General features: G+C 37.2%; 2 protein-coding genes across 6 annotated transcripts; one reads left to right on the top strand and one right to left on the bottom strand.

Moving 5' to 3' along the window:
• The first annotated feature begins 61 nt into the window (after nt 1-61).
• Nucleotides 62-6,429, top strand: esf1 (ESF1, nucleolar pre-rRNA processing protein, homolog (S. cerevisiae)). Of its 2 annotated transcripts, none has more exons than XM_052545916.1 (13): nt 62-197; nt 725-1,187; nt 1,747-2,018; nt 2,823-2,936; nt 3,028-3,137; nt 3,843-3,995; nt 4,102-4,216; nt 4,290-4,449; nt 4,553-4,711; nt 5,317-5,441; nt 5,515-5,611; nt 5,733-5,815; nt 5,892-6,429. In XM_052545916.1, the coding sequence occupies exons 2-13, from the start codon at nt 761-763 to the stop codon at nt 6,315-6,317; spliced, it is 2,241 nt and encodes a 746-aa protein (XP_052401876.1). In that variant the 5' UTR covers nt 62-197; nt 725-760; the 3' UTR covers nt 6,318-6,429. The 2 variants fall into 2 exon arrangements, with proteins under 2 accessions (XP_052401876.1, XP_052401878.1); XM_052545918.1 differs by having other exon boundaries at nt 71-193.
• A 678-nt stretch (nt 6,430-7,107) lies between these two features.
• Nucleotides 7,108-13,226, bottom strand: btbd3a (BTB (POZ) domain containing 3a). 4 transcript variants are annotated; one of them, XR_008152225.1, is made up of 6 exons: nt 13,054-13,164; nt 12,247-12,444; nt 12,044-12,134; nt 11,729-11,847; nt 8,523-11,151; nt 7,108-8,249 (listed from the first exon to the last, which is right to left on the bottom strand). XR_008152225.1 is itself a non-coding variant. In XM_052545926.1 (5 exons), exons 2-5 carry the CDS (start codon nt 12,387-12,389, stop codon nt 10,116-10,118), a joined length of 1,389 nt encoding a protein of 462 aa, XP_052401886.1. In that variant the 5' UTR covers nt 12,390-12,444; nt 13,137-13,226; the 3' UTR covers nt 7,108-10,115. The 4 variants fall into 4 exon arrangements, 3 of the variants coding, with proteins under 3 accessions (XP_052401886.1, XP_052401885.1, XP_052401887.1); XM_052545926.1 differs by having other exon boundaries at nt 7,108-11,151; nt 13,137-13,226; XM_052545925.1 differs by having other exon boundaries at nt 7,108-11,151.
• Nucleotides 13,227-18,678: the final 5,452 nt, after the last annotated feature.

The raw sequence follows: 18,678 nt of genomic DNA, 5'->3' as shown, positions 1-18,678 counted from the left end.
TTACTACAGCGTGTTTTTGCAGCTTAAAGCAATGTAGCCAATCGATTATTTATACTCATCCGGTGTTTTGAGCTCTTCGTCTCGCCGTACCCAAAAAGGGCGTGGCTAAGGCTTCCAAGATGTAGCGGAAGTAGTAAAGCACCACGGGAAAACACGTGTGTGGAACTGTGCTCTAAAATCGCACGAAAACCAAGTAGGTCAGTATTGGACTTTATATATGTTTTTTTTAATCTACTGCGCAGTCAGTTATGTTGTGATTTCTTGGGGTTTTCATAAATTGTTATAATGTTTTGTCAATTAACGACTAGCACAGTGTTTTATTTATTTGTCATTACATTCTCTACAGTGGTACAGAATTACAGACAGACACTGTAAACAAACAAATACAGACTATCCTAACATTTGCATACAGCCAAATGACAAGTAAACATTTGACAAAATGCCTCAGTTTTTGAATTATCTTCAATCTTGCCTTGGTAATACTGCAATATAAAGATTGATAACAAGCCCCAGCTTTTTCATACTTTATTAGTGTCTTTATGTGATTTAAGATTGAATGAAATGAAAACTGATTTAGTTGCACTTGAGTGTCTTCTATACAGAACTGGAATTACATTATTTTGGGTTATTATCGGTGTAAGAAATGTTTCATGACATTTCTTTTAACGAATATACACTTGGTTCTACATGTACTTGAAATTAACCACTTCTGTGTTTTTCACAGGTTGATGCTTTCATCAGGCTCTTCCTAATAATTACCATGGCCTCCAAAAACACTGTAAGCGGCGACGACCGCTTCTCAAAGGTCCAGAAGGACCCTCGCTTCTGGGAGATGCCCAGCAGAGAGCGAAAAGTCAAAATCGACAAGCGCTTCAAGTCCATGTTCCACGACGAACGCTTTAAACTGAAGTATACAGTCGATAAACGCGGCCGACCCGTCAGCCACACATCCACAGAGGACCTCAAGCGCTTCTACAATCTCTCTGACTCCGAGCAGTCAGACGAAGAAGAGGAGAACGAGAAGAAGGAAAAGAAAGTGAAAAAGGCTGATGAGAAATCTCAGGTTGAGGATGAGGAAGACAGCGATGAATCTGAAGAGGAGGCAGACACAGAGAAGATCCTGAAGACAAAAGTAGCTAAGAAAACCAAAGAGCCGCTGGTGAAGGGAGTGAGAGTGTTTGAAGAAGGTACTGCATTCACTTTGTTTTATAAATGTGACCCTGGAGCACTTAAGTCTTAAGTAGCACAGGTATATTTGTGGCAATAGCCAAAAATCCAATGCATGGGTCAAAATTATAGATTTTATGCAAAAAATTAAAGACCATGTTCCATGATGAGATTTTGTAAATTTCATACTGTAAATCTATCAAAACTTGGTTTTTGATTAGTAATATGCATTGCTAAGAACTTCATTTGGACAATTTTAAATATTTCTCAATATTTAGAATTTTTTGCACCCTACGATTTTCTGGGCCAAATAGATCAAACACACATCAGTGGAAAACGTTTAAATTCAGCTTTCAGATGTATAAATATCAATAAAAAAAGGACCTTTATTCCTGGTTTTGTGGTTCAGGTTCACATATTGCTTTAATATTCGTTATTAATCCCAGTAATGCATCTGATTGTCTCTAATAAGAGAATTTGGCAGATATCTTAGAACCGATAAATAATGCATTATTTCCTCTTTTGTAGACAATACGAATGTTATTTATGGCTTGACACCTTTTGTCTTGTTTATAACAGATGAAGACGAGGAATCTGGTGTTGAAGAGGATGAGGAAGATGATGACGTGGAAGAGAGTGAGGATGAGGAGGAGGCTGATGAAGAGAGTGAGTCAGGTGATGACAGCGACAGTGGACCCGATCTGGCTCGAGGGAAGGGTAACATTGAGACCAGCTCTGATGAAGATGATGAGGATGATGATGATGAGCTGAAGGAATATCTGCAGCGTGAGGAAGAGGAGATTGAGCACGACTGGGGAGAGATGTGGAAAGATGCTCCACGCAGTGACGATGTGAGATTTATTAATCATAAACTGCTGTTCAGAAGTTAAATGTTTGAAAGAAGACTCTTCTGCTCATCAAAGCTGCATTAACTAGAGATGCACGATATATGTAAATTTTTCTGTTATCGTTTTTGAACCGATAAGAGAATTTGGCCGATATCTTAGAACCGATAAATAGTGCATTATTTCCTGCAGAGACACTTCAGATGCGCACTGTTCACCAAGATGTTTTTAATTGCTTAAAATATCATTGGAAACACTTCGAAAATGATAATACAGTGAACTGCAACATATTCATATTATAATGAGATTATTAGCTACTGTAAAATAATGTAAGGGAATCTTTGTTTTTGTCTGTTGCATTATTTCATTTATTTGTAAGGCTGCTTTATGTTTGATTTATGTTGAAGTGTTTAATGCCTTTTAATGATGAGACTTTTTGGTAATCAGGCTCTCATAAAGTATGTAAAAATGTGGATTTAAATGTATCGGCCAACATATCGGTTATGGGCTTCCATAATTAAAGAACTATCGGTATCGGGTGAAAATGTTCATGTCGGTGCATCCCTAGCATTAACTATGACTTCTGCCCTGATAAACTCCTAATTTGCTGTTTATTACTAGTTAGTAAGGTAGTTGTTAAGTTTAGGTATTGGGTAGGATTAAGGATGTAGAATATAGGCATTATAATTACTCATAAACAGCCAATATGTTAAAAATAGGCATGATAATAGGCAACTAGTTAATGATGAGAATTGTTCCTCATAGTGAAGTGTCACTGTTTGTTGCTGTCATGTTATTTCCTGTGTTTAGACTTCCCGACGGTTGGCGGTTTGTAACATGAACTGGGACAGACTGAAAGCTAAAGATCTTCTGGCTCTCTTCAATTCGTTTAAGCCCAAAGGAGGCGTAGTGCTGTCTGTGACGGTAACTATCACATCAGTTTCCTGCGCATCTCATCTCATCTCAGTCCTGCAGCTGTGAGTCTGACGTGTGTGTGTGTGTGTGTGTGTGTCAGATCTATCCGTCTGAGTTGGGGAAGGAGAGGATGAGTGCAGAACAGACTCAGGGTCCGCTGGAGCTCACCGGCCTCCCGGAGAACCCTGACGCAGACACAGAGGAGCAAAGGTACCGCCATACACAGTCATTCACTGGAGCTGTTCAGATCCTTATTGGGGTTTGGTTGCCCAGTCTTTGCAGTGACGGGGATCCCAGAATGCATTGCAAACAAGCTTAGTGAAGAAATTCTGTTCTAGATGGCCAATATTTATTTAAAACATTATTATTATTATTCATTCAATAAGTTTAAATAAAAATGTTAAGAAATTAATGCTTTTATTCAGGAAGAATGCAGTTAATTGTTCAAAAGTGACAGTGATTTCGGACTCAAATAAATGGTGGTCTTACTATTCACAAAAATATGAAGCAGGAGAACTGTTTTCCACATGGATAATAATCAGAAGTGTTTCTTGAGCAGCAGATCTGTATATTAAGGATCACGTGACACTTGAAGACTGGAGTTATGATGCTAAAAAAATACAACTTTGCATCACAGGAATAAATTACATCTTTAAAATATATTCGAATAGAAAATATTTCACACTATTGCTGTTTTTTTCTGTGTTTTGAAACAAATACTGTAAATGCAACCGCCTTGGTGAAACATAAACAAATCTTACCTACCTGTATCGATATTTTTCAGCCTTTTGACAATATTTAATGTCTTCTATTTTTATATTCACTCTGAATGGTTTTCAAGGATCATTTGATCTATTTGGTTTCGATCAGAGGAAGCATGGTTTTAACCAGTTAGGATCTCCCGTGTGTTTTCAGGATCTACCGAGAGAAAGTGCGAGACTATCAGTTCAAGCGTCTGAGGTATTACTACGCCGTGGTGGAGTGCGACTCGGTCGAAACAGCAGCAAAGATTTACGAGGAGTGTGACGGCTATGAGTACGAGAGCAGCTGCTCGATGATCGACCTGCGGTGAGATCTTATAACTCAAACCGTCAAGCACACAGATCTGGTTTCTAACATTTCTAAGAACTTGTGTGACGCTGTCTGGTGTTTGCTGGCTCTGGGGGTTTCGCAGGTTCATCCCTGATGACGTGACGTTTGACGACGAGCCGAAAGACCGAGCCACTGATGTGGATTACAGTTCCTACAAACCTAAACTCTTCACATCGACGGCCACCACCACAGCCAAGGTCTGACACGTCGAGTCCTACATCAGATCTGAGCTGCTGACTCACAGTAGAATAATGTGTGTGCTGTCATTAGGTGGAGCTGACGTGGGATGAAACGGATCACGACCGCGTCACGGCGCTCTGCAGGAAGTTCAATAAGGACGACCTGTTGGACATGGACTTCAAGGCTTACCTGGCCTCCTCCAGTGAGGAAGAAGAGGAAGAGGAAGAGGCAGAGCAGCAGAAGATAAAGGGTTAGTGATGACTCAATCATCTAGCAACACTATTCTGAACCGGTGATGGTGCTTTTTTTCATCCGTCAGAAATGTTGTTGTGTTGAATTGAATGTTGTCTCAGCTGAGGAGCCCACTGAGCCTCATCCTGAGGAGACAAAGAGCAGGAAAGAGAAGAAGAGCAGCGAGCAGATCGCTAAATACAGAGAACTACTGAAGAGCATTCAGGACAAAGACAAGGAGAAGGATGACGGCATGGATATGGAGGTCACATGGGTACCAGGTAATACATTTATATTTCACAGATTATTAATTCTGAACATTTTTACATAAATATTAATTAATACACTTAATTTAAAAAGTAACATTGCATATCACTGTTAAGAATATAATAATATGCATTTTTTCTGTAAATATATTAAACTTATAATAAAATAAATATAAATGTGTGTGTGTATATATATATATATATATATATATATATATATTCCTTTGTATTTATTTATTCATAAAATGTCAAAAAAAAAAAATATATTTATTATTTTATATAATATTCATTCAGGAAATATACAAAAGAAAAATTTACAAAATATACATTTATCAAAAATGTTTTATGACTGCAAATGTAGTTATGTAGCTGATTTATTACTTTTTGATTAATAGTATATATAAATACATAATAAAATTTTGTTTATATATAAATATATTTATAAAATATATATTTAACAAATATATTGTATTTTATTTATTGGCAATAGTTTGTGAGTATATATATAAAGTAAATGTAAACGATATAATATTATAATAAATAATATTATAATAAATAAAATGAGGAACATGTTATCATATATTAACATGTATGTTTTATTAATGTTTATTGTTTTTTAGGGCTGAAGGAAACAACTGAGAAGCTAGTGAAGAAGAAAATGGAGGGCAAAGATCAGCTGACTCCGTGGGAGCAGTACCTGCAGAAGAGAAAGGAGAAAAAGAAAGAGAAGAGGAAAGGAAAGAAGGTAAACGTGTCGCTGGGGAAAGAATCATGTAGTTTGTCCTTCTGACTCACATATGCTCTTTTGTCTCGTGCAGGAAGAAGCGGAGGCGGAGCCTGAGATCAGTGATGATGAACTTCCTGCTGATGTTGACCTCAGTGACCCCTTCTTCAAAGAGGAGCTCGGCTCGAGAGGTCAGTGACGAGTCTGCACTTTATTCCCTTCATGCTTTCTAATATTCAACATCAGAGTGTCTCATACTCCTTTAGGAAGTATCACACCGTTAGTGCTCTAATCTATATATCCTCTCTGCAGCATCCCTGAAAAACACAAAGAACAGGAAGAAGAAGAATGAGGAGAGGTCACCAGAAGAACAGGAAGAGCTGGAGAGACAGAGGGTATGTTTCTCTGATGGTCATGAATGTGTGTTTGTGGGTAATGCATCATGGGTAACGGCTGTGTCGTTGCATCTAGGCCGAGATGGAGCTGCTGATGGACGACGGAGAAGACGATAAGCACAAACATTTCAACTACGACAAGATCGTAGAGCAGCAGAACCTGAGCAAGAAGAAGAGGAAGAAGCTCCAGAAGAGCAACACGCCACTGGAGGAGGACGACTTCCAGGTGGACGTTCAAGACCCGCGTTTCCAGGCCGTGTTCACGTCCCATCTCTACAACCTTGACCCGTCCGACCCGGCCTACAAGAAGACCAAAGCAACGCAGAGCCTCCTAGAGGAGAAACAGAGACGCCGAGCAGAGGAGGCGCTGAAGAGCAGAGCCTCGCAGGAGACGCCCTCGTCCTCCACTAAAGTCATGGACCCCAGTTTATCACTGCTGGTCAAATCCATCAAGAACAAAACTGAACAGTTTCAAGCGCGCAAGAAACACAAGACCAAATGATTCTGACGGATTCATGCTTGGTTTTCTGGAGTCTGTGTGTGTTACTTTAGTGATGAATTTATGCTTGGAGATGAAAGCTTTTAATAATAAACATCATACTTTCTCCTCTGAATTATGATTGCTTCAGACTTTTGTAGTTGACCGGCCGGCCATTTTTGGATGAAATAGTCAAGGGTTTGTTTACACCTCATGATCTGCTGCTTCAGACGGTGTTTCTAGATAAAAAAAATAACATTTTAAGGTTTAAAATCAAAGAAATTAATTAATCAATAATTAATATTATAGTTTTGGTGTTGTTCTGTAAAAAAAAAAATGATTAAATGCTATTTCTTTATTTTAAAGCAAAAGTAGTAGTATTACCATAGTAGTATATTTCTTTTTAAAATTTAATTCAATTTTTGTAAATAATTGAAATACATTATTATTTCATCATCATCACTATTATTAATACCTAGTCGTAGTAAGTTATTTCGTTGTAGACAAAAACTAAACTAAAAATATAGAAATAAAAACTAGGGTTTTTCAATTATTCGATGCTGCAATTTGAAGAAATTCTTAATCTAAATTGTAAATATTTTATTTTTTTAATTTAGATTTGTCAACTGATTTAATTTTGATTCCATTCTTAAGATTCTATTTAGAATACGCAACATACACATGTAGAATTTTGCACGATGTGAAGAAATAGCCTCAACCTCTCCATACACAACTGAAATGGTCACGTTTGTTGGATCTCTTTTCGAATAGATGTTGCAATTCCCTTTTAATGAAAACTGTACACAGAGAAGCAGGAGTTAAAGTTAGCTTTATTCATGTTGACACAAACGCCGTTCACACATTCAAAAAAGTCTGTTGGCACTTTCACAGGCACCTCATGTTCTCCACAACAGAAGAAACAGGCTTCCTCACTCATGCCATATATCAAAACACAGCGGTGAATGAATGAAAACCTCTTACACTTACAATTCCAGTGAATACGACCAGTGCACAGAGCATGTAAAAACATCTGCACTCATGGTCCAGGAATTTCGTGTACGTGTAAGAACCGCTCAGGTAGTTCACATCATTAAACCCAATCCAGAAAAGGCACAAATTACAGAGTAATGTCTATATCACAAGGTTTGATTTGACCGAATAAAGCAGAACGCCAGTCCAGATCACAAGCATTTCAGAAATAAAACCAACGGAATTAACTTGCTCTACATTGTTCCACAGTGTTACCACAAAAACAGCTACTTTATGAGAAATAGTGCAATTAAGGTTTGACATGGACACAGATATGAAAGAGCTGGAGTGTTGTGTAGTGTTTCAGGTTGAATACCACATATATTTTATCACCACAGTATCATTTGTACAGTTCCTGAAACAAATGCAAATGGTGCTTGGCCTTGTCTCCATGCTGTAACAGATGATTGACGGGGCGATTTCTTACTGGCCTTAATAAACAGTCCCTCTGTCTATGATGTTGTGGTCCCTATATGGCTCGGGTCCCTCCTTTAGTGTCTGAGATTTTTTTTTTGTGCTTAAATCCCAAATTTGACTGTTGGAAAAGTGACAGATTAGAACACCTTGAGTTTTGCACCGTAGTGTTAAACTTTGAGGGAATAGTTCAACCAAAAATGAAAATTGTCAATGAGTTTGTTTCTTCATCAGAACCGATATGGAGAAATTTATCATTACTATACTTGCTAAACAATGGATGCTCTGCAGTGAATGGGTGCCGTCAGAATGAGAGCTCAAACAGCTGATAAAAACGTCACAGTAATCCACATTACTCCAGTTCAGTATTTGTTTAGAACGGTTTCTGCTTGTAAACCGTGCTTTATCTGTGCATTTTTCTCTCCTGATTCAGATTAGGCAACTTTTTCAGGACTTTTAGGACTTAAGCGACAGTTCAAAGTTAAAATTTCTCAATGGATTTGTTTCATTCAGCTTCGCAAGATGTTAACTGATGGTCATGCGGATTACTGTGATGTTTTTATCAGCTGTTTTGACTCTCATTCTGACGGCACCCATTCACTGCAGAATAATAACACAAGTGATTTCTCCAAAGCTGTTCCCATGAAGGAACAAACTCATCTATATCTCAGATGACCTGAGGGTGTGTACATTTTCAAGCTTTTTTTTTTCTTTTTAGGTGAACTACTCTTTAAAAAAAAAAAAAGTAATAATAGTAATAGTGCTTTTATCTTAATTAACCAGCACCACTAGTTCTCCCTCTCCTCATCTTTTCTCTCAAAGTCTTTGTGAAACCCCACTTAACTTTATGCCGCTTACATACAATGTTGTGTTGCACCAAAATGTTATAAAATATAGGATTACATGAATATTAAGTAGAGAAATTAATTTTTCATCGAAACGCTTCAAGACAAATTGTGCTTCACGTGTCGAGTAAAAAAAATATTCAAATACTTTAAAGCTCAGTAAAATACGGTTTCATTACGATACGACACACAAGGCGATACAAATATGATTCTGTAGAATAAATCAAGTGAAATTAGATTTTTACACTTCACAAATTACATTTCAAGATATTAAATAATCTTCCCCACAAGAAACACACGTCTGCTGTTAGTAAAGAGTAAAAGTCAGTCACGTGACCGGTAAAACCGTTTGACAAACTTTCACAAAAACAAACAAACCGTGACGCGTAGGTTATTTGTGTTTTACGGTTTTCTTTATCTTTAGCAGACATGTTCTTATTAGTGTCTTTCAATAATGCTTTGAAAGAAAGATTATCCAGCTAAACGAGTGGATCATAAACTCTTCTGTTAATGAAGAGCGTCACATAAAAATGGAAATGAGATCATTTACTCAACCTCACGTCTTCTGGTTCACTTATGCACCATTTTACGAGCAGTTTTATGTCATATGGCAGCTTTTATGTGAGGAAACTGGTCATTATTGATTCAAAATAATTAACACGTTATATTGGAAATGAGACTTGAGAGCCTCAAATAATCTAAAAAATAAATACAAAAAAGTTTGGGGTTGGTAAATTGATTTGCTCAAATACAGTAAAAACGTATTACTGTGAAATATTATTACAATTTAAAGTATCAGTTTTCGATTCAAATATATTCGAAGATGTAATTTATTCGCGTGATGCATCATTACTCTAGTCTTCAGTGTCACATGATCCTTCAGAAATTATAATATGCTGATTTGCTGCTCAGGAAACATTTTTTATTCTTATGAATGTTAAACAGCTGTGCTGCTGAGTATTATAAGTATTGCTTATTAAACAGATTTTTTTCAGGATTCTTTGATGATGAGAAGATTCAAAAGCATTTATTTGAATTAGAAACCTTTCGTAACATTTTATGTCATTGCTGTAATTTCAATTCATTTAATGGATCCTTAAAAGTATTACATTATTTTTTTTAAATACAGTAGTCGTCAACATTTTGAAGTGGATCAAAACATTTCATCAGAGTTGTCTTAATGGTTTTAGTACAGCTTTGATGAAAGGTTTTGATCCACTTCCACTGTTGCCTACTGACCCCAAACTTTTGTGTGTTGTAAATTACCGCACACCAGTTATATAGACCACTTCGATATTTCTGAACCCTGACCGCCCCAGTCTCCACTGATCCTGGGTTGAAAACAGCAGCGTGAAATACGACAGTGAGGGTGAGTAAACGATAACCAAACTTCATTCTTTTAGGGGCACAAACACTTCTAAAATAGTCTATATAGATTGTCAGTAATCTCTAATCATCTTTTTGCAGCCTCGGTGCAAATTCAGAGCAGCACTTCCCTAAACATTGGGTTCTAGTTAATCGAAACGGGGCGCTCTCAAGCATAAAATATGAGTTCGGGGATCTGCCCCCCCTGCACACCCGTCCCGTTGGTGCTGTCTGACGAGCACTGGAACTGGAAGGTCACCTTCCCGCACTGGACCTCCGTCATCCCCTCCTGGCCAAAATAACTCAACTCGTTCCCGTCCAGAACTACGCTGGCCGTGTAGAAGGTGTCGGGTTCGATCTGCACCGGGTGCTCGAAGAAGACGGGGAAGGTGTTGCTGGAGCCGTCGGAGAAGTACTTGATGATGGCGACGCCGAGCGTCACGCTGCCTTGGCGCTTCAGCTCGATCTTGGCCTGGTACTCGGCCGAGCCGCAGCTGGAGCCGTACAGCCCGAACCCGGCGATGAAGACGCGCTTGTCCACGGCGAACTGGATGCTGTCGCAGCGGCCGCGGTATCGCCACTGATTGCTGCGGTAGGCGCAGGACTGAAAGCGGTGGCACCTCTGCGGCGTCAACCCTTTGCGTGGCTTGCAGACGAACTTGAGCTCCGGTTTCTTGGCCGCTGTGTACCACAGGAAGATATCGTTGGTTTCGTTGAGCGTCAGCACGCCGGACTGCGCAACACCGTTGGCGAAATCATCAAGCGCCATCGCCGGGATGCGTATCAGGTAGATGTTCTTTCCCAAAACAAGCCGTTTGTTCTCGATGGTGGGCTGGAGCTCCTGTCGGAGACACTCGGCCTCGGCCCAGCTCAACGCCGCCTCCAGCACCACCATCTCTTTGGCGTTGAGCGTCTCGCGCCGCAGGATGCTCTCCAGAGTCTGAGCGTCGATGTCGCAGAATCCCTCGGAGCGGAGCGCGAGCTCGGCCTGCGCGTCGATCACCTCCCAGCAGCGCTGCGTGAGGTCGGGCTCCTCGAACAGGCAGCTCTGAGAGAGCAGGACGCAGGCGTTTCGCGCACTCAGGCTGGTCTCCAGGAAGTTGACGCAAGCGCGGGCCAAGTGGGGAACGATGTATTTTTTGGCGGCGTACAGCGTGGCGAGAACGGTGTCTGCACACAGGTCGATCTCATCACAGTAGATATACCTGAAAACCGAACGCAAACAATTCTGTAAATTCTACTGAATGCTGCGGTCATTTAAACAAATGAAAAACAAACCAAATACTAAACATTCACTCAAACTGTTAAACTGATAGCCAGATCATCTGTTACGAAAAAAAAAAATGTTTATAAATAAATTAATTGAAAATGTATTTCCCTATATTCATAAAAACTCCTGTCAAATAAATAATATTTTGATCCTTAAAGTCCCCATAACATAACAATTTGAGGTGTTATAATATAATAAAGTAGAATTTAAATGCTTTTAATAAAAAAAAAAAAAGTTCTTTAAAGAAAATTAAACCTCACTTTATTGGACCTCACCTTAGATTTCCATCTTTAAACACATCACAACATGATTTTAGTACTTTAAAATATTAAACTATAAAATTAAGAATAAATAAATACAGAATTATTTTATATTTATATTGTTTATATTATTAGAAAGAATAAATCACTAGTGTTCTCAGACTTTAGGACCTCACGTGCTATCTTTATGACCCCATCACAAAACAAATGTGTGAAAATGTTTTGTTTCATTAATAGCTTTGAAAGCCGTACTTCAACATGGCCAGGAATGACGCGGGCTCCACATCGGGGATCCGGATCTCATCCTTATCTTCAGCTAGTTCTCCGTAGAACATGGCATGAAATACAGAACTGCCCACAGCCAGGACATACTGAAAGAGTGAAAGACAACGGCCTCAAAAAGAGATTACAAGCATCCCCCAAGAACATGTCCCAGTCATACACAGGGGGAAAAAAATATGATTTTCCATTATATACATGCATTTTAGTTCTTTAACTTGTTGCATTGACTTGATCCTTTATTGTATTAACTGGATTCACTGTCAGTGTATTTGTAAGACTCTGTACCTTGTGTCCCGGCACTCTCTGGGTTCCTCCTGGAGGTCCCACCACAAAATGAATATCAGCCATCTGCTCGTTGTTGAACATGACTGCGTTTCTGCAGAGGACAAACGAACGAGACCCTTACATCGAGTGCCATCAATGCAACATCACATGCTGTCTATGTAGGCAGCATAACAGAGCAATGCACAAGAGAAAGAGTGATTCACCTCTCTCTGATGGAGGGGTACAAGCCTTGCCAGTTACATCCCTGGATGGTGTTGTTGTTGCTGACGTTCTGCTGCTGGATCTGTTGAACAGCACTGGGTGCGACAGTGGCCAGTTTTTTGGCAGGAAACAGCTCAGCGGCCATTTTACCAAAACATGTCAATTAATCAGGAGGATTTCATGACAGAGGATCTGGCAACCTGAAAAGACAAAACACTCCAGATATTCAGGATGACACAAAAATAATTTATTACATAAATACAAACACACAAACTCATTTGATACAAATGCTTGAAATTACTCTTTGTATGTATTTAACGTTGATTTTACCGTTAATAACATGCATTTAGAGTTTTTTTTAGATTATCAATCAAACTGTCATTAGCAACCATTATATATATTTTTTAATATATGTTTATCCATGTTATCTTAAACATCACCTACATTAAACTGGTGCTAAGAGAAGCAATTCACATATAAAATATATATATATATATATATATATATATATATATATATATATATATATATATATATATTATAATAATAATAATAATAAAAAAAGTGAATTCACATTCCTCCCTAGCCTCGCATAAACAGTTAGCAAACACAGCTAAAGCTGCGATAATCCTCCCGACATCACACAACAGCAAAAACACCGTTAAATAAGTGTCTGAATGATATAGAATCTAGACTGCATTAAGTAAATGGTTTGATAACTGTAACATCAATGATAACAGATGATGATCTGAATTCAGATGCAAGCAACAGGAAATAAACAAAAGCAGCCATCGGGCTCACAAACCTACAATAACACCAAAACGTCAAACTCAAACACCATCACGACATGCCTGCGCTCATTAACTAATAACAGTTCAATAGCAGTAATTACCAGAGGCTGATTAATGCAGCAGGTTTAGTGATCGAGTGAGGAAAGTTTGCAGCTGGTTTGCGCATCAACATCCGCCTGATCGACTGCGCATGCGCGGTGGAAGCGCTTCACAAATCAATTCTACAATTATTATTTGTGAGCAAGAGAGAGAGAGAAAGAGAGAGAGAGTTAACAGTAGGAACTATGTACTTTCCATATTTTATTTGAGTTGGGTTAATATTTAGAAACAGAAACTGATGTTAAGGGAAACCGTAGAAGATAACTTTTAATACAGCGATGTTGTGATGTGATTAGATGTTTCTCACAAACTACAAATATAAGCTGAGAGACAAATCGTTACCAAATTTGTTTAAAGCCAATCATATATTTCATATTTCAAACATATATTTTTATTGATATATACGTCCAGCAGGTGGCACTAAATGCAAGGTTTTAGAATAATCGATAAGCTTTTAATGACGTCTCTTTTTTTGACGCCAAATTGACGTATGCTTTTTGTTATTTATTTATTGCACATTTATTTTTTTGTTTTACGCACGCACACACACACACACACACACATTCATATAAATATATATATATTATATTATTTAAAATCCCATGCTTCGTGTACTGTGTTAACCTAACTGAGACTTGTTATAGCACTTATATATCATTGCTCTTTTTGTTGTTTTTGATTGCTTCCACTGTCCTCATCTGTAAGTCGCTTTGGATAAAAGCGTCTGCTAAACGAATAATAATAAAAAATATATAATATATATATATATAACAATGGAATTAATGGATAATTATAATACAAGAACGTTTAGCTCAAAACATTCTTGTATAAGTAATACAGTTGCAAATAATTGGAAATGTAAATTGTTTATAACAGTCTCTCTTGCCACTTACAAAACATGCATTGCAAAAAGATATTGGATTTTTGAGCCACATTTTTAGACGTCTACTATCATCCTAAGCATCTTCAGCCTCAAACATGGAGGTCAGTGTGTGAAATTCACAGACTTCAAAGAATCTCTCTTATTAGTGATAAAATAACAAATATTCAGACCCATCGCTGGAATCCCATGGCCAGCAAACCTCTGACTGAACATCGACCCTGGAAAGCAGCTTGACTGGAGCTTAACAGCAAAAAGAGTTAGAGGAATGCAACGATGATGCAAAGGCTTCACCTAATGATTTACTAATTACACTATAGAGGCCTGGGCTTTTGGGGGATGCTGGGTAACGGGTCTCTCAGTCAGACTCCGACAGGCGGAAGGGAAGGGGTTCATAAACAAGCCACACTTTTATTGTCTGGACATTGATTTGTATCTCTCAGACCGATTCTAGGCTTATTTAGAGGTTTTTAAACTAGGAAATGACCATTGTTTGCCTGTCTACAGTAGTTATGGTCAGCTTGAACACAAAATTGTTCTTTTTGATTGTTATGTGGAGTCTCATACTATGTTTACTCTTCTATTCATAGAGCCGGTCTGTTTTCTTTGCTTTTCCATAAAGTCTGAGATTAAACTGCTGTGGTAAAGCTTGTGAAATGTCATATTAAAATATGAGTTTATTAAAACATCAGTTTGCTTTTATAGGATGGTTGATCTGGTTATGGCAGACACAAAATCATGCACAACACAAAAAGAAACCAGAATGTGCCCACGTAGTATTTGGACACTTAGCCACACTTCCAAGTGGATGAATTTCATTGTATTCACAAACAAATCCTGCTAAACCTTTTCTAAAAACTTATTTTCATTCATTTTCAACAGCATATCTACTATTTTAGCTTAAAATTATTTTTATGAAATATTATCATAAATAAATAATTAAAATTTCAAAACATACAAAAAAATGGCCAATTTTTTTTATCAAATATGAATCAAAATATACTTCCATATTTTCTACCAATTTTTGTTTTGACTATTTTTGTATGCAAAATATAATATATATTATATATACAATCCAGTATTATTATTATTTTTTTTACATTTTAATATATATATATATATATATATATATATATATATATATATAATCCAGTATTTTCCTTTTTTTTTTTTTACATTTTAACATTATTCAATTTAACAAAAATCTGCAAAAGGACCATAATTTACAATGTTTAAAAAAATATAATATTACATTATGTGAAAAAACATGAATAAATGATTAGAAATTTAGTTTTGATCTCTAATAGGCCATTCCATTCTGCATTTAGCCTAATTGTAGGTTATATAAGATTTATTATTATTAAGGTTTATTATAATAAGATTTTTTATTGCCAGTTTATTTTCTTGCCCTGAAAAGCATGTTTAAAATATATTTTGGTAAATTAAGGTCTAAAGCTAAATGCATTTTCTATTTCACAAATATATTTAATTGAGTTTCACTGTATGGCAAGTGTGGCTGTGCTGTCTTTCCTACAAATATAGGCCACTTGGTTTGGTATTTTGTTTTTTTATCAATAATATCCTGACATTTTTATGTGCGGTATAAATCTCCAATAGCTTTTAGGGACCACTGTATTTGCAATTTATATTTTAGTAACCACAGATAATGAGCTGGGATTAACAACATATGCAGTTATATTTACACAACTCATATGGCGTTGCAGCCATAACATTATACAGTATCTGCAAATACAGATATCGTATCATTTTAGTTGAATGTGGCTGCTAATGAAATCTCATGTTCTCTTTTTCCTCTGTAGTGAGCGGCGGTGATTTATGCCCCAAGTGTATTGTGGGATATCAGAGACTCTGAACACAGGGTTGGTAAGACTTTTCCTTCTCCACAACGATTTTAAGTCTGGCCTTTGTGAGTTTTTTCCTTCTTTTATTTGATTATCTGTCATTTTGCGAAATGCATTTTGTACCAAACGTTTATGATTTTGAGAAATTGCTCTGAGTTATGATCATTTGAGCCCACCAGAGCCCACAGTGTATATATACGTTTATTTTAGAATTGATTTCAAAATATATTTCAGCATGCTTTCAACATGTTCCACTAATATTTAAAACTCTTTAAATGTTTTTTCTTTACTTCTTTCTATAAGTAGATCAGTATTACCCAGCTCTATTCTCAATGTACTTTTCTTCCTAACAGTCCTGTCATGGTGTCACATTTAATGTTGTTTTGTTGTGAGTGACGGCACATGCATTCAGCCCCAAACCCCCCAAGATCCCTTTCAAATCCTTGAGCGAGCAGATTGGCCAAAGTCAATTAGAAGTCTATTACAATGAAATGCTGTTTATGGAGATAAAGGATGAATTAGCCGTACTAACTCTCTTTATTCATAGCCTCTCTCTTTCTCTTATTCTGTCAAGTGGCATTCATTGAATTGAATAATACGTCTCATGCCTGGGAACCGCAGCGTTTGGACTGAACACATGGTGTGATAATAGGAGACTCTGTATTCATAGGCTGGTCAGTTCCTGCCCCTTGTATTGTGCACAGGCTTTCTCAGGGCTTAGTGTATGTGTTGTGGAGAAGGAAAGGGTGGTTACAGTGTTTCTCGAAGGGTATTGTAGTATGTTTAGTGAGGGCTCGTATTGTTCATTTGGCTGCGAGTGAGAGGAACAGACGGCTGGGCTGCACATCCAGGCGCATTCTGGGATCCGCTGTGTCTTGATCCAACCCCTTCTTTGTCACATCATCCATTGTCATAATCTCAAGCTGTGTGTGTGTGTCTCTCATTGACAGTCATTATGAGAGCGTGCTACTCTTACACACCTTTGCTAGAGATTCCTTCAAAGAAAAGGCAGTTCTGTACCTTAGGAAAAAAAGACAAAACAAAAAAAGGACAAACTAAACTAAACAGCAAGTAAAACACAAACAAAACTAAACAGAACTAAAAAAAAAAAAAAAAAAAAAAAAAAACACCTAATAAAACTAATCAAGATAAAGCTGCAAGTAAAAACTAAACTAAAACTGATTAGTAATAAACAAATTAGTAATTAGTAATATGCAAATAAAAAGACAAAAGCCTATCAAAATTAAACTAAACTACAGCAAGTACAAAGAAAACCAAAAGCAAAGAAATCTTAACAAAAATCTCTAAATTAAAAAAAAAACAAATAAGCATGTAAAAGGACATAAGCAAACAAACCTAAACAGAACTAAACAAAACTAATCAAGATCAAGCTGCAAGTATAGACAAAACAAAAGAAAAATAAACTAAAATAAAATAAACAGTAAAAAAATAAAACTAAACTGCAAGTAAAAAAAAAAATTAAACAACAAATCAAAAGTAAACAATACTGAACAAAAAGCTATAAAAAAAGACTAAACAAAACAAAACCAATAAGCAAGAAAAATGACAAACGTAAAAACAAACCTAAACAGAGCTAATCGAGATCAACTGCCAGTAAAAAGATGAAAGCAAAGAAAGCTAAGCTAAAATAAACTAAACAGTAATAAACCAATCTAAACTGCTAATAAAAAGACAAAAAAAGCAATCAAAACTAAACAACAAATAAAAAACAAAAGCAAACAAAACTAAAAACTGAACAAAAAAGCTAGTAAAATAAAATAGATTAAAAAAATTAGCAAGTAAAATGCTAAAAAAAAAAACAATTAAAACGAAACAAGACCAAACTTCAAGTAAAAAAACAAAATCAAAAACAAGCTAAACTAATCAAAAAAGCAAGTAAAAAGACAAAACAAAACCAAATACACAATTCATAGATATAGATAGATAGATAGATCAGACCAGCACTAACCAGCATAAACCAGTCTGCAAATGTAGTTCTGGGTCTTTCTTTCTGTCCTCCGCTGGTCAATCATTCAGCTGTAGGGACCTGTGTTCAACACCGATGAATGGTCAATAAAGAGCCATCACTTTTCTCTGCATTATGCTTGAAAGAAAAGCATCTCAGAAAGCTCTTCTCTGGGCCAAACGGTCACCCTGCCATCTGTGCTGTGGTTCTCCGCCCTCCTGCGCGTGGTTGAAAGGGATAATGGAGTCTTGAATAAGTTTTGAATACTTGAGAATAGACCGTCCCTTATTATTTCCACCAGCATCTGCCTGCCGCTCCATTGATGTGCTCCGTGTATTTACTCCACTCAATTAAACCACTATATACTCCATTAGCAACAACAGAGCCAATCAGAAACTGCCACACAATAGAGACGGATGAAGGCCCTTCTCTCGCTCCTTCAAGAGGAGGAGATCTCTATTCAGAGGAGCGCTGGAACAGCTGCTGATAATCTGCTTCTGCACTGCTAGCAGTGTCTTGCTATTGTCATGTCAATAGTTTCAAACAGGTGTTGCTTTAATAAATGTAGCATTCATAGGCATTCAGGGGCCCTCGTCCTCATAAGGGCACTCTGACAGTTGAAAGAGCAGCCAAACAGACATGCCATCACTCTCTGGACCAGTATTAGAGGCGTTAATGACTTTAAATGGGATTTAAATGAGGCCAGTATGCAAATGCGTCCACTGTTTCGCACTGGGACTCACTTAAATAAATACACACAAACATGCTGTTGAATGTTAGCATGAGATATTTTTAGACTCGTGGGCTTTTTGCCATTTCTTGATAGGAAAAGGAGA

The sequence above is a fragment of the Carassius gibelio genome, chromosome B1 (assembly GCF_023724105.1).
Source record: "Carassius gibelio isolate Cgi1373 ecotype wild population from Czech Republic chromosome B1, carGib1.2-hapl.c, whole genome shotgun sequence".
In the NCBI taxonomy this organism is placed as follows: Eukaryota; Metazoa; Chordata; class Actinopteri; order Cypriniformes; family Cyprinidae; genus Carassius; species Carassius gibelio.
Note: the sequence above shows the minus strand (reverse complement) of the source record. Positions and strands in the feature narration are given on the sequence as shown.